Here is a 16,620-nt window from a genome sequence, read left to right on the forward strand (position 1 = left end):
TGGTCAAGCTGCGAATCATGTTGTAACAACTACGATTTCGTAACTACTACAACATCAAACTTGTGTTGTAGAAGCAACAGAACCGTAGCCGCTATAATATGTTTGAACAAGCCTGAGAGAGATCAATCCACCGTTCAACTTTAAAACTTAAAAATAAAAGTTACAAATTTTAAAAGATGGTCAAAATAAAGAAGACAATTGTTATAAGACACCAACAAAACAAAACAAAATGTACATCAATAAAATAAAAGAAAGATCAAAAAAATGATCCTTCTAGCCTACGGACTCATAAAGTGAGCCCTTAGTAATCCTTGCTTTCCAACATATAGATGGCTTCTTTTAGAGTTGCCTGGGTCGTCTTCAGTGTTTAAAAGGCTTCCTTTAACTAGCTCACTGCTTGATCCCACTTTTGCTGCAAGGTTTCCGTTGATTTAGAAGTCAGGGACGGTGAAGAGTCTTCCTAAGACCCCAAAGAAGAGAAAGATATCGAATCATTGACTAGTATCATGGGACCAAAGGAAGGCATTGTTTTCTTTCCTCCCAAACGCGCCATGTTGCGAAGGAGACGCCATTATCTAAAATTGAAGGGTTTAGGATTTAGGATAATGAAGGGTAAAGAGGTTAGGATGACATCTTTATAATAATTCGATTTCAACAATTCCATAGGTATAACCTATTAAATGCAAGAGAGGAATTGGTGAATTTAATTCAAGAGTTGAAACATCATATTCAAAGTTATAACCCATTAAATACTATAGAGTTGGTGAAATTTAATTAATCAAAGTCATGTTGTAGCAGCTACAGGTCCGTAGCTGTTACAACGGGATTTATCAATTTTTAGAGACCACATTGTAGCAGCTACGAGTCTGTAACTACTACAACACAGAGTTCACATTGTAGCAGCTAAGGGCTCATAGTTGCTACAACATGATTTAAAAAATCATGACCACGTTGTACTAGCTACGAGCCCGTAACTGATATAACACAGACTTCACGTTATAGCAACTACGGGCTTGTAGCTACTACAACGTGATTTAACCAATATAGACTTAAAATTTGATATAACAAAATCAACATCATGCGAACACTATATCATAATAACAACATCATATCACATATTTTTTAATACAAATATACAATTTAAATTTTACATAGACTACAACATCACACTTGCTCTAACTAGTTTTTGTCTATCATAATCTTATATCCAACCCTAAATGTATACGCTTTCATTTCAGTCTGTTTGAATTCAGTTGACCTCTGACACATCAAACTCTCGGTATAGTGTATCACAATAAAAACACAACCTAACATGCAAGATAAAATAGACTTGTAAGAATCAATTGCAATCAAGAATATGACAAATAAATAAATATTTACGATTTGCTTTATGCGAAACCATTTACTTGAATCGTTTGAAACTCTCTTGAGAAAATAGGTGGTAAACCTTGATATCACATCTCAAAGTATGAGATGTTTATACTCTTAAAAAACTCCACCTATACATAAATGACATTAGTAATCAATACATATCAAAAGTTTAATGTAAAAAGAAGATATAACTTAATACTTATAGTAGCCTCAAACATAGAAGTATATTTTTCTATATCACTGAGAGAGTTATAATGTATAAATACACTTTCTTCCATGTCTATGATCATTAGATACTAATGATCATCTTTGTTATTAAGATGACAGAAGATATATCTAATGATCTTATATTCATCAGTTTGAATAGTTTGTTGCAACGCGTTAACATCCATCATTTCAAACATTGCCTATGTAAACAAGATCCATTTTTGGTGGACTAAATACAAGAAAAAATAAATAAGATTAGTTCAAGTAGTTAAATCCTTCCAGCAAATCTAACCCCACAAAATATGGATGAGAAGTATGGTGTGTCAGAGGTTTTTGCTTCATTTGCTATAATTGTAAAATATATATTTATGCCATCGTCATAGGTGTACTAAGTCAAATGAAAGACTGTTATTAAATCTTCCATATCTAATGAGAAAATAGAGTTGGACGATACTGGAAGCGTCGTAACCCTACATAAACCAATAAAAACATAAGAACAATCTATAAGTTATTAGTATTATTGAATAATATTTACAACTTCTACATTTATAACAACTACGAAAAATTATATTCAAATATTTTTCTGGGTTGATAGTAAAATTTAACATTCAAATGTATTATTGTCGATACAACATGAAAAAGATAAAAAAAAAATGGTATTATTCTTGTTTTATATACTATATGAGACTTCAACAAAATTAATCATCATTCTTTCACATGGTTATGTAACTACATTACCAACCAACTGACTTTACAACATCATCTTTATTCTTCTTAAAACATGTCTTCGCTTGCTGAACAAATGCATACACAAATATGTCATTGAGGATTAACAACAACAAAAATTAACTACAATCAACTCTACCTTCAATATTTTAGTTTTGACCTTTTGAATCTTGGCAAGCCTTATTTGTTGATTTGATGAAACTATGGTAGCTATGTTTGATGGACAGGGGCTTCTACAACGTCATCATGAATAATCTTCTTGCCTTTCTCTTCCCCCTTGGTTATTTATTTTCTATCAATTCTCTTTCTCTTGATAGTTGAAGGAAATTTAAGAGTTGGTAGTGGTACAATACTCTTTCTAGCACACCCCATTGACAATTGGAATCAGTGCAACAACTTGCCTCTGATTCTTGCAATATGCGGTATGGCTAACACTAAGGCAAATGGGATTATACCTAGCAACTCCAACTGTCGATTATTTGGTTCTAGTGCTTTTATGAATGACTTAAACTAGGGGGCATTGCTTTTCTATTGTATTTTCTTAGGATATGCATGAGAAGTAAAGTTTCTATGGGATGTTGATACACTAGACGTCATTTAATTATGTAAAATGATACATTACAATGTTAGTTTTGAACAATAAAATGATAATTCAACTAGTTTTGATTAGAACATGTTAGTCACACCATATTATAGCAGTTACGAAATTATAACTATTACAATGCGGTGTGACCAGCACGTTGTTGCAACTACCAAATCATAACTGTTACAATGTAGTGTGAGCAGAACATTGTAGCAGCTACGATATGGGAGCTGCTACAACTTTAAAATAAGAGCGTTGTAGTAACTATGATTTGGTAGTTGCTACAACGTAGTGTGACAAGAATGTTGTAGCAACTACCGAATCGTAGCTACTACAATATTTTTATTTTAGGATTTCTGTGTTGTAGTAGCTACCAAATCGTAGCTGCTACAATATACTAAACCATAAATCCTAAGAAGAGGTAGGAGCATAGAGTTAAAAGATATATATTAGAATATGGACATGTACATACACATGAACAGCTGCAAGCAGGTGAGGAGAGGGGGGTCGGCACTGAGAGAGTTGATCAACCAAGACAGTGAAGGGTGACGCGAGGGAGTTCGAAGGAGGAGGGCTCATAGCGTTTGGGTTTTTTAGAGGGAAAGAGGAGACAAAGGATTCAAAATGTTTGGATTTTTGAAAGAGGATGAGACGAAGGGTTTAGGTTTTTTAATTTCTGATGGGATGATGTTATAGTAGAAAAAATTATAAAAAAAGTGACAGAACACTACTACAGTAAAAGTACAGTATATATATATATATAGAGAGAGAGAGAGAGAGAGAGATGATATATTGTGCGACTCTGTATCCGTGCTTATGCATGACTATATATATATATATATATACTAGCACTCCGATTCTATCCATGAAATCTAGAAATATTATCATAAATAGATTGTCCCCTCGGAGCGGTGCGATGGTTAAAATATGGGGTGTTATCATATGAGGTCTTGGGGTAGAAATTCGGCGTGTCCGAGCATGCCCCCCCCCACCCCCCCCCCCCCCCCCCCCCGCGTCTTGCTATTTGCACTAATGACTAGTAGACATTTATGATTTATCTCCTTCATATTGACCTATGGATGGATCGGCAAGGGCACTAAGAGTGAGTAAATTATCTGTTGCCACATTATCATAAATAGATTTATTAAATTAGTGGATTCGTAGTCTTGAGTGACTCTGCATTATCAAGTATATTAGAATTATTGATTTATAACTAAAATAATTTCTTCAAACACATGGGAGAGACAACTTTCTTTTAGTTTTATAAGTTCTCTACATTAATACGCGAAATGAAATGACTAAAATATTAGGGGAAAAAACCTACGGACTTTTCTTAATTAATTTATTCCTTTTACACCATCAATCTTTTTCATCTTGGTTATTCTCCTTTTCCACTCTCAAATAAACAAATGAAGAACATTTTAAAATAGTCTTCCATTCAATTGGATGGCCAAGAGGGAGTAACGCGAAGGCATTGATTTTTTTTAATTGACCGTATCCAATTTATGTGGATTAATTTTATAGATGATCGATTTAATCTTATAAATTTTTTTTATTAACTATCATGATAAAGTAAAAAGTGCTCAAAATAAATGATACATTAGCCTAACATTCTTAAGTCAACTATCCATTAAATTAAATTCACCTGTTAATTAGTTTCTGTTAATTCGTTGAAACTAAGACTCAATCATTAGATGTTTGGGAAATTGAAAAAATACCTTACCATTGTACCATTGCCCCAATGACATCAAGTGTTAGGACATATAAGAGTTAGAGGGGAATGAATAGCTTCGATTGCTTTTTTAAACTTGATTGACAGTGAAAACTTGAAGTATTGTAATACTTTAATTTTACTTACTATCCATCTCCTTGAAGTGACTAATCCAAGAATCTGCTCCTCACTCTAACAGATGCATTATGAAAACATCCTTTCTAGAAATGGAGAAGCCTCGTACAAGCCCAAGCATAAGAATACAACAAGAAAACACAAACTAGGTTACAATGGAAATCGAAAACGACATACAACAATGAACCTTGCTTTGCTTGCTTGTTTCTTGCTTTGGTTAGCCTTTTGATGCTTGGAAAGTGTAGCAATATTTTTCGTCAAAATTTCAAGAACCGGCTAAAGCAAGTCTTTTTCAAATCTTCACGAAAATCCCTTTTCTAGGGTTACTTCGACGCCTCCGAATCGATTAGCTTACTCTCAATCGATTGTCACGTTAACTAAACCATTCAAAACCTACAAAATGACTCTTTTTCGGTCATCTAATCGATTGGTGAACCATAACAATCAATTCGACAGCTTCTAATCGATTTCTCTAATCGATTCAGAAGCTTTATATTCTCACGAGAATCTTTTAATTAATTTCCAAATCAATTACATCACTCATTGTGCTCTTGCGAACAAGCTTCAATCAATTACCCTATTCGATTGGTGAAACCTGAATCGATTGCTCTAATCGATTCTAAACCCTTCTGTTCTTATGAAAAATACCCTTAATCTATTAACATAAAGCCTAATTGACTGCTCAATAGATTAAGTCAATTGATTTGAGCACTAAAACTCTAAGATTCGGATTTAAGATTTGACAATTGATTCCACTCCTTGGTAATTGATACTGACCCTAATTCCAGTCTTTCCGAGGCTGAAATCATATCTTGCTAGTATCCAGTTGACCTCAACCTACCAAGATTTTCATTGCCCAACATCTAGTCATATGTGACCTATTGAGACTTTCTGTTCCCTAGTATCCAATCAACCTTAACTTAGTGAGGCTTTTTCACCAAGTGTTCGATCAACCCTTGATCCACTTGGACTTTTTATCTCGTGCCAACTTCCCGTCAGACTTTCGATCACCAAATGTCTAGTCAACTTTTGACCCACTTCAACTTTTTTCTTGTCTAGTCCTGCTAGGACTTCCACTACCTAGTTTCCAACTAGGTATTCGCCTACTAAGACTTCCCACTGTCTAATATCCAGTTAAGACTTTTTCAGATAAATACCTGATCCTCTCTTAATCTACTTGACTTTTTCTCTCGCATATTATTAAATATTAAAACTCAAATTCGAGTTAACTCAAATTTAATCAAACTATCAACCTTGATCCACGAACAATTACACTAATAACATGAAGCATTAATGGATGTAGAAAGATTCAATTGGATAGAGCAAGAAGAGATTATCAAGTGCTATTATAGAATATCCAACTAAAACTTCAGCCTTTTGGAAAGGAATTTAGTTATTTTTCTTACTGGACGCAGACAAAATAAACTAACACATTAAGTAGATAATTGTGAGAGTTTTCGGAGTAGAGAAACAAGTCAACCATGATCAGGTGATAAATCGTTAAGCAAGATCTACAAGCGTTCTTTGACTAGGTTCACATTCAACAGCCATCCAACGCTATAATAAACATCTCTCCGAGCAATTATATCATTTGTAAACCCCAACTAATGTACAGTTTCCCAACAATCAAACCCGTGTGTACATTTTACAAAGAGGTTATAAGTTCACTTCACCCAGCCCAAATCCTATCCAATCTGTCGACGCTCCTCCTCCCTCTATCGATTTGATCTATGTGCTTTCCCGACTTAATGAAGTAATCTAAACTCCTCCTTGACTTCTCTATTTGATCGTATGATGTGTCCAGTTTTGCCAACCTATCCAAATTGTAAGACTTCTGATCCTTGCTCCTCAACTTATCTGTGCTTGGCTTTGATTTTTCTCGGCGACTGGCGCTTTTCCTCGGTGGTTCCAAGAAATCAGTGATCTTCCTGGACAATTCAAACTGATCTGGGTTTTTTCTCCAGGTGCTCCTCTGTGAAGGTGTTTTCTCAACGGTCGCTATGAATTTTCTGAGGTGCTTGATGTACTCAGGGAAAAGTTCCAAGTCACAATGTTTTCCTCCTTTTAGCCAGAGCGGTTCATACTTCTCCTTGCATAATTCCCACAGTTTCTTGCCATGAGAGAAGTCGACAACTTCATCAGATGTGCCCTGTAGAACAGTGTATCTAAGAATCAATGATGGCATTTAGTCTGCACAAACTATTATAACAAAGTAGTCGCTTAAAGGTAATTAATAGTTTTTGCACTCTGCCAAGTTCTGAAAGTGCATATGTACTCTGAAAAGATGCAAATATTGTGTGCATTTATACAAGACAGAGGAAGGTTCCCTGAAGAACTTAATAATTCCCTGTCTGAAACTTCATATGCACTGGTAAACAATATATTCTATATATATTATATGATTTCGATCTACTACTTCAAGTTGTATCATAGCATATTTGCATTATCCCAAGGTAAACATGGAATTCTCATTTATAGAACAATGCTGATGTGTATGCACTAGGATAAAATGCAAGTTTTATCGGTGCCAAATTAAACCTTATTGAAATAAGTGATTCCAGAGCATTCACTTGCAGAAAGCAGAACAAAACGTCAAACTAGCTCTTTATAACAAGGCTATTGATTTATAAAGTAAGCATGGAGATGAAAACTGGATATAAACATGTTATTGCAAAGAGAAACTGATGGGAAAAAGCTTTAGAAGGTAAGATGTAAAATGAACTGGACAGAATAAATTTTCATGACTTCTACTAGAAAAGGGCCAGGTTTACACCATGATACGGAACCCTTTTGCCGTAAGCATACTTAAAGTATAAGTTTTCATAACTAAGAGAAAGCATACAAGGAGATTTTATGTGGAGTGGGTAGTTATTTTCAAAAACTACTCAACTATTACTTTTACACGTTAGTTATGCTCACAGATAATCAGCCTTGATAACCAGAAAGCAAATTATAGACTTAATTTTGTTGGATGACAAGGCAATGGTTTAAATGACATTAATAAAGTGATCGAGAATGTTTGGGAAATTAGCAAATAGGTCAACTGCAACCAACAAATTGCGTGTTATGGAAGGTAGTGCTACAGGGATTTTTTCCTCCAAATGGGACGCGCACCCACGGAATACTGGGCGGCCGCCACGAGCGCATCCCGATTTATCCTAGTGGCCGGTGGGAAGCTTCCACGGGGCCGAGCCGGTCGCCCCAAATTCGGTGTTACCTAATTCATCTTTTTTTTTTTTTATAGAAGATAGTGCTATAAAGAGATAAATGCAGACATTAGTTAACTTACTAGCCAATGATACAACCAATACTAAAAAAAAATACTAATCAGCTAGAACCTTTAAATGATAGAATACAAGTTTAACATGGAAGAAAATGCTGTATACTGTAATCTGGAACCACTATCCTTGCATTCAAAAAATACTCAATACAAGTTTCCTTGTATACTATAATCGCTCCCACAAGCTAGCGTAGTTGGTTCATGCAAGGGTGTTTCTATCAATAGGCTGGATCGATCCCAGCAGGTGCGGAATGCCTAGCTAGTTGTCTTAACCCCTCTTTGCATGCGCTGCTATTGCTGGGAGAAGCCCCATGATTTACCTCCCTTCCGGACATTGTGCACATGAAAAGTTTTAATTCTTGGCATGTGTTACAAATTTCTTGTTCCATCCTGTGAGTTCAAATAATTATTTAGGGTAGAATGTTGTACTTTGTGGAGAGTATTATTAGAGGTACAGTCAGAGACCTTAACTCATTTCTTAAGTACATTATAACATACTGTGAAAGGAAGTTAATATTAACGGCTGATGAGAATCCAAGATCATATGACATTCAAATATCTCATAGAAAAAAACTGTCCAAATTCAACTTTTATATCTCACTTCATTTTAATTTCCCTTTAACTTAGATGTTTGTTCACTTTATATTTATGTTCTATGTTGTTAATTTCGTGCCCTGGTCTCTTCCCAACAAAGAAGACGTCAGCATTTTGGAAATTTACAGTTTTGCATGTGCAGCTATACTTAGAAATTGAACAATCAGCTACACATAAAAATAAAATAAAATAAAATAATAAATAAAGCTTGCATGACAAAAAATCACTCCAAATATCAGCATATTATTCAACAGGAAAGAAAATGATAACAAATTGTAGGATAGGCTGAAAGCTGCCACCACAAAATATAACAAAAAAATTCTCCTGTGAAACAAAATAAGTAGGTTATCATCAAATGCTTCCACTAGAGGGTAAAAGCAAAGAGATGTCTTGAACAATTTATGGAAGCATTAAACTTTTTAAGTTTAACAAGCATGGGTGTTATAATTAGTTGGGCCAATATACAAAAAATAATCAGAATCATAACAACTTCTTGTTTGTTTTGAATGAACTGTAGATGACAAAACTTATATTGATGGATCATAAGGAGTTTGATTGGTGGCAGGATAGTGTACCAGGTGAAAACTGAAAGTCATTGATAAAAGCAAAAACCTTCAGTTGCACTTCATTTTTATCTGCTCATAGCAGTATCAGATATCTATGTATATTTGAACATTTATTTACCGACAATGAACAACCAAAGTGGATCGCATAACAGATTACTAAAAAGTTCAATGGCCCTTCAGATTAGTTGAAACATATTAGTGAACAGGCTTTGGATGTCTTGTTTCAACGAATGTGTTAAATCAGTATAATAGCTTTTTCAATTTTGTAAAATATCTGGCAGACGTAAAGAAGAAAATACAAATTTCTCATCCCAAAAAAATGTGTTATTTAACACAAAAGCCAATTCTATGCAAATAAATATAAAATGAGCGACAAATTATACTTACATGAATTACTAGCACAGGACAGTTGACCGATGATATTTTATCAATATTCTGCAAACAAAATTAACTAGAAAGTTAAGAAATTTAAAATTTAAGATGCAGAAACAATAAGAGGAAAGAAAACTAGCATATATGAAATTTAACCTTGTAGATATCAAACCAGTATGTACGTTTCACTGGATACATTACTCTTAAACCTGAGAGTATAGGGCTATGCAACACACCGGCCCGTAAGAAAGGCAGGCGAGCAGCCAAATCCACAGTTGGTCCACTGCCTACAGATTGCCCATAGAGAATTATTTCTTCCTCCTTGGCACCATAGTTCTCTTTGAGGCACTTATAAGCAGCCTCTATATCAGCATATGTGTTTTGCTCACTTGGCTACATCAATGAAAATTGTGAATTATTATGAACCTTATTGCTAAGTTATCAACCAGGAAAATCCAGAAATTGAGTTACAAAAACAAATATATAAACCTTTCCAGTTGATTGTCCGTATCCAGAATAGTCATACCTGAAAATATACAAGAGCTTTAGCCGAATTGCAAAATGTCATGGAACCATTTATTATTTGCTAGCACGCATTAAAGGGATATCAACTCGAGTACACTATCTTGTTTCTCTTGAGAGATCCATATAATTGCTTGAATATCATCATGCTAGTCTCCTTTAAGCACTGAACCTTTCTAACTATAACAATTTAAGGTTTGAGGTGAGGGAAATTCTTTGAAAATAGCTAATTCTTTTACTGCGAAATTCATTCTGAAGCACTTAGAATGAAGCAAAACAAACACATTAGGACATATGACATCAACCCAAAAATATTTACAAAGTCTTGGTTTCACAAATTTCAGAAGTTAATGATAGGAAGTTGGCACGTTGTGATTAGCAAGTCAGACAGTAGGATTACTTGTTCGCCTACAAACAAAAACAAAAGGAATCTAGTTTGATACATCTTACATCTTTTATATGAACAAATTAAAAATGTAACTCAGTCTAGCCACTTTATCTGTGACAACTTCAAAAGAGATGTTGATAGCCATCAACAAGAACAGTTGAGCTCCCTGAGAAAGAGACAAGTATTGAATGCATACAGAAAATTATGGGTTTTCATTCCTCTGAATATATGATTCCCTTTAAAAGATGCCTATGAATAAGAGATATCCTAAGTCCTCTTGGCACATCTTCTTTGATGTTGTTCCTCTGTCGACCTGATGAAGAATGAATACCAACTCATATCAGATTATCTTGCAACAGCAATTTGCAGACAAAGAGGTCCTCAACCAAATTTGGTTCAATACCAAGTCACTATCAAACTTTCTTCCACTAATGCATCCACATAATCAAATTACAATGGATCTCCACATCTCTGATAGCACTTGTATGGGTTGAGAACTCACTTGACTGACATGGAAAAGTAGCTAGAAGCTCCACTAGTAAGGAGGACAGCCACCGGTGAATTCCAACTTGAGGAGAGACGGTTGGGGTAGGGGATATACATGGAATTTTGTTTTCCTTTCTTTTCTTTCTATGCATTTAAATGAACATAGTAAGGATCATTTATATTTTCGTCCTTCATTTCTTGCTTCCCTTCCTTTCCATCTTCATCCAACAAAGTAAACGCAGAACCCATGGTGACTACTTAAAAGGTATAACAGAATAGTGGAAAGAAGAGAGGAAAACTACAAACAAAGAGGTTAAATATGCAACTTATGTGCCCTTTTATTGACAGGAAGATATCACTTCCCTTGAGTGCAAAAAGAGTTAGATATGATCTGAATACAAAATCAGTATTATGAATCACAAGGTTTATCACTGAATTTATGCTATACAACAAAAAAAAAAAATCAGTCTCATTCTGTATTTTCCAAATATTCATGGAAATGCAGTATCTCAGTATCTAGATGCTCAGCTTAGTGCTGAACTTAATTTGTGGTCACTAAGCATTCCCAATCCATTAAATTGATGCGTTAGATGGTAACAACGAACCAGAGGTGAAAGTATTGATCATGAAACACTAGATTTTTGACATCCTTAGGGCATCTCCAATGGAAACATGAGGTTTTTCCATTTTCGAGGTGCCACGTCATTGTCAAATCAAAAGTAAAAAACCTCACTCTTCTCTCCACTATAAAAAAAAAACCTCCATACAACTTTTTTATGGGTCTCACACTCAACAATTCACATATGTTTAAAAAAACCTCAATTATTTGTTAATGAGTCACTCTTATATCACCTAATTTGTTAAAAAAAATTAAAAATTTATAAATTTAAAAATAAGGAATACAACATTAAATAATAAATTATTACGAATAATTTATAAAAAATAATCTTTTACTGATCGAACTCATAGCATGTCCAAATATGCTAAAACCAAGTCGGCTCGAAGCTGATGATGTACTTGATTATCACGCAGCTCGCAGTTTCTTTGAAGATATTCTTCAAACTCTTGGGTAGAGCCCTGAAATATCTGTGCCAGACGATCTTCATCATTCGACCAATTTCTTACTGCATCCCCCTCATCCTCAATAATCATGTTGTGCAAAATAATACACGTATACATGATATCCTTCAAGTTATTTTTATACCAAAATCGTCTTGGACCTCTGATCATTGCCCAACGAGATTGAAGCACTCCAAATGCTCGCTTGACATCCTTTTTTACAGCTTGTCTTTGTTTGAACATTTTTTTTTCTTGGAATCTTGGTGGCTAAAAAAACTCTTAACAAAAGTAGCTCATTTTGAGTAAATCCCATCAGTTAAATAGTACCCTTTTGAATATTGTGTGTTATTTATTATAAAATTAATGTCTAGTGCATTTCCTTGTAAAACTTCGTTGAATAAAGGTGATTCGTTAAGCACATTGATATCAAAAGCGTGTCATATCTCTGCAGATGCAACCGCTTCAAGCACAATTGTTGGGACCCCATGATCGCCTCTAGTAAATTGGCTTTTCCAAGCAATGGGGCAATTTCTCCATTCCCAATGCATATAATCAAGGCTACCCAATGTACCAGGGAAACCATTAAGTAATCATACACTGATAGAAACATTGGATGTCAGAAACATTAGGCCTTCTTAAGTATTGTGGCCCAAATACTTCAATCACACACTGACAGAAGTTGATCAAGCAATCTAAAGCAGTTGTTTCACTCATGCGTAGGTATTCATCACAATGGTCGGCAGGTGATCCATACGTCAATTGACGGATAGCTGCCAATTGACGGATAGCAACCGTGCATTTCTGAAGGAGTGACAAACCACGTCTTTCCACTGCATCAACCCTCCATTTAAAATATTCTGAATGATGTCACAAGGCATTGACTATGCTAAGGAATAACTGTCTTCACATCCGAAATCACCGTCGGAATACTTCATCAGGATATACCGGCTGATCAGAGAAATAATCATTCAAGAGGCAATCATGTCCAACTTCACGATCTCGATTTAAATACCTTCTATGAGTTCTGTCGAAAGAACTTTCAGCTGCTAGAACTTTCATTTCTTCATGCTCTAGTAGCATCAGTGTCATTTGATCCAAGTCATCATCTAAATTCGCCAAAAAAATTCTCCACTGATCACGGAGAATAGAATGCCTAGAGCGATTAGGATCGTGAGACATTTGAAATAAATGAATACTATCAATGTGGTTGAAAAGACAATGTTAGTAGAATGGAGTATTCTAGCTTCCATACATGAATATATAGAGGCATTTGTAATGAGTAGTTTTATAACGACTAGTTTCTAAGATTTATTTTTATAATGACTAGTTTGTAAGGGTTATTTGTAACCGCTATTTTTAAACTAGCTAGTTTTATAACGACTACTTTTATAGCGGTCAATTTTATCCACCTCTAGTTTGTTAAGGACCATTTTTAAACCGGTTCTTTATAACTAATGGACAATTATTTCTCCTAGTTTTAGGAAACTCATTTTAATACAAATAACATTAATATAGATAAAAATGAATTACATGGATGAAATAAAAAATAACAAATTTTATAAAGATAATGTTGAAAACATCCACTACATACCATATTTCTTTTTAATATTTTCACAAAATTTAGAATGTAACTTAAGCTAATATGTCATCTCACTAGTATCCTTCATAAAGATTTCATACTTCCTTCATTGTCATCTCATGCTTTTGCATTTCAATTAGTTGTCTTTGTAATTCTTCCATTTTTTGCCATTTATTATTGAATTCTATGTCATCAATGTCCCTTTTTAGACTTGCATTTTCGCTGCCTTTTGCCCCATTAGACGAGTATGGACTTCACAATCATCTACGTCGATAGGAGCATCCGGATTGGATGAGGATGTGTGCCCTCTTGATTCTGAGGTCTTGGATTGTTTGTTAGCACGATGACCAACTTATGCGGAGCATATTTTTCACCATCTCTGAGAACTCACCAAACATATTCATAGTCGAAGGACTTGTTGCAATGATTTGCCTGTCACATTTTATGTGCTCTCATGAGCACATCCTCGTTGCTCCACCACTTTCACGATATGTACAAAAGTTGTATATTGCTGTAAATTCATTCACCATCATATGGAGCCTATAGAAATGTGATTTTACGTTCACCAAGGTCGCTCCACAAATCCATCAGGTCGATACTTGTTGTAGTAATCCGCAATTCATTTCCCGAAAGTTTGTTCTTTTGATCATTACAGATGATTGGATCGGTGCTAATATTGATCCATGTCTTTGCAAGGTGTATCTCTTCGTCCATTGACCACTTGGCTCGTTTGGTGTTACACACACCCAATTTCCCTTCATTGCTCAACTTTGGAACCTCAGATGGTGTTACTGATTCTTTGTCGGTCCCAGATACGTCTATGTTAGTCATTCTTGATTCGTCTGAGAGCATGAATGAGCGTTGTGGATAAGAAATTCCTTAAGAAGGAGGTGACATTACGAATTGGTTTGCTATAGACTGCCAATATTTAGGAGGATACATATAAAATGGAGGTTTAGGGGCATTACTCGAAGGAGCCGACAAGTTTTGAGAACTTTAAAAATTTGGAGGAAATTGTGGAATGTATGGAACATTTGAAAAATTTTAAGGATAGTGTGTGGAAGTAGAAAACTGAGAATATTGAACATCAGGACGATTGCGTGAACTTTGCAAAGTTGCATTTTTAGAATTGAAAAAAATTCTAAAACCTCCACTATAATTTGGATCCATTTTGAAAGAACAAAGGATGAAATGAATTACAAAAAATAAGAATGGAATGACTTGAATGTGAAAAACTTAAAAGAGAAGATGATATAGTTGCAAACCGTCGGAAAAAAAATTAGTTGGGAAAAAAACGATAAGATAAAACGGTTGAAAAAAAAGGGTAAGGAAACCAATGGTAAAAAAACAACAGCTAAAAAAAATCAGCAAAAAAAATGCAGGGAAAAACAAGCTCAACAAAACAGTTAACTCATATTAAAATATATATATTTCTTTTAACTAAGGCCCAACTCCCTCAAAAACCTAGGTTCGAAATATCGAACCCAGCCACAGGTTTTTTGAAAAAAATAACCTGGCCACAATGTCGAGTGACTACACTGAGCCTAAAAATTTCAGTTTCACCAAGAAAATCTCTACAAATAAATCACATGAAACGATCCTAAAACAATAATTTGGACGCAATTTGCAAAACAAAATACATCTCCACGTCTATGTTGAGATCCAATCAACTCCAAAAGGGAAGAATTTCCAGAGTTAGAAAACACTGTCTAATCATCTAATCACTATTTATTCACATATATATTGGGACTCATTGATCAAAATGAAGTCAGACTGTTATCTAGGTACAATTACGAGCTTCAATGTCCTCCGGGGCATGGAGCGTTGGAAAAGTTGGGCTGGGGACTCCCAGCTCATGGAGGTTCAAAACTCGTGCAACACATCCCTGCTTGAGGATTTACGAAAATTCATAGTTATGGGCCATCCGTCCAAACCCAGCTGGGTTTTCAGATTTACTTGGTGGCCGGTGGAAAACTTTTATGGGACAGAGCCAAAGTAGCTTTCAGATTTGGTCGGATAGGAAGAGCTGGATACCCAAGAGAATATTCACACACAACAAACAACTACATTTCGACCCAAACAAACAAGTACTACCTTAATGTGCACCTTTGTCTTAAATTATAAATCCAAAGAAGTAAAACACCACAACGATCTCCAAAGCGAGTCAAATTTCCCTTTGAAAATTACTATAATTGGATAAAAGAACAATTTTTCCCCTTAAAAAAAATTAGGCAGCTAAAAAAAAATCTCAGCCATCAGACTTCGATTTTTTCAGCAACAAAACTCAGCAGAAGACTACACAAAGGGAGGGCCAAAGAATCTCCGTACCCCAAGAGGTTGACGCGAAGGTGAATGCTGAGTTCGACGAAAAGCTCGTACATCTGGCCGAGATCGGCGGCGTTGCCGTGCGAGTAGAGGACGGTGGAGACGGCGAGGGGGTTGCGGACGTAGATGGCAACGATCTCCGTGCCACGCCGGGTGGGGAGGCGGAGCACCTCCACGTTCTCCCGGTGAGGGTAGATGTTGAGCCGGACCACCCCCGACTCCGACTCCGTAATCACCTCGTACGATGGCGGCGAAGGTGGGAAGAACGCCAGCTTCGCCGCCACCGAAGACGTCACGCCGCCCATACTCTTCGATCTCTCTCCTCCTCCACTCACACTCTCTCTCTCTCTCTCTCGCTGTGTGGGTGATCCCTGGGTTTCGCCTTTTGCCGCTGTGTGGGTGATCCCCTTTCTCTCTCCCTATCGCCCGTGGCGATTTGGAGAGGGAGAGTACGGAAGGATTTATCGATTAAATCTAATAATTATATCTTTATCCTTTTTTTTCCTTTTTTTGGAAACTCCGAGCGGTTAAAAGTAAAGCGAAGCTTTGCTTTGCATTTTTTTTTTCTCTTTCTTTTTTTTTTTTTTCGATAAGTGCCATGTGGAGTGTGATTGCTTTTTGCAAATTAAAAACGGTTTAAATTAAAGGAATAAAAAAGAAATCAATAAAGAAGCAAAAGTATGTGGAGCTCTGTGCCCGAAGAAATTAAAAAGAAT

The 16,620-nt window shown here is 35.6% G+C and overlaps 1 protein-coding gene across 2 annotated transcripts; it reads right to left on the reverse strand.

The window, feature by feature from the left end:
* Window positions 1-6,196: 6,196 nt before the first annotated feature.
* On the reverse strand, window positions 6,197-16,375 carry LOC122005351 (alpha/beta hydrolase domain-containing protein 17C-like). Of its 2 annotated transcripts, XM_042560370.1 has the most exons (6): window positions 16,311-16,375; window positions 15,908-16,275; window positions 10,035-10,071; window positions 9,702-9,938; window positions 9,561-9,608; window positions 6,197-6,882 (listed from the first exon to the last, which is right to left on the reverse strand). In XM_042560370.1, the coding sequence occupies exons 2-6, from the start codon at window positions 16,207-16,209 to the stop codon at window positions 6,403-6,405; spliced, it is 1,104 nt and encodes a 367-aa protein (XP_042416304.1). In that variant the 5' UTR covers window positions 16,210-16,275; window positions 16,311-16,375; the 3' UTR covers window positions 6,197-6,402. The 2 variants fall into 2 exon arrangements, with proteins under 2 accessions (XP_042416304.1, XP_042416302.1); XM_042560368.1 differs by having other exon boundaries at window positions 15,908-16,374.
* Window positions 16,376-16,620: the final 245 nt, after the last annotated feature.

The sequence above is a fragment of the Zingiber officinale genome, chromosome 7B (assembly GCF_018446385.1).
Source record: "Zingiber officinale cultivar Zhangliang chromosome 7B, Zo_v1.1, whole genome shotgun sequence".
Taxonomy (NCBI): Eukaryota; Viridiplantae; Streptophyta; class Magnoliopsida; order Zingiberales; family Zingiberaceae; genus Zingiber; species Zingiber officinale.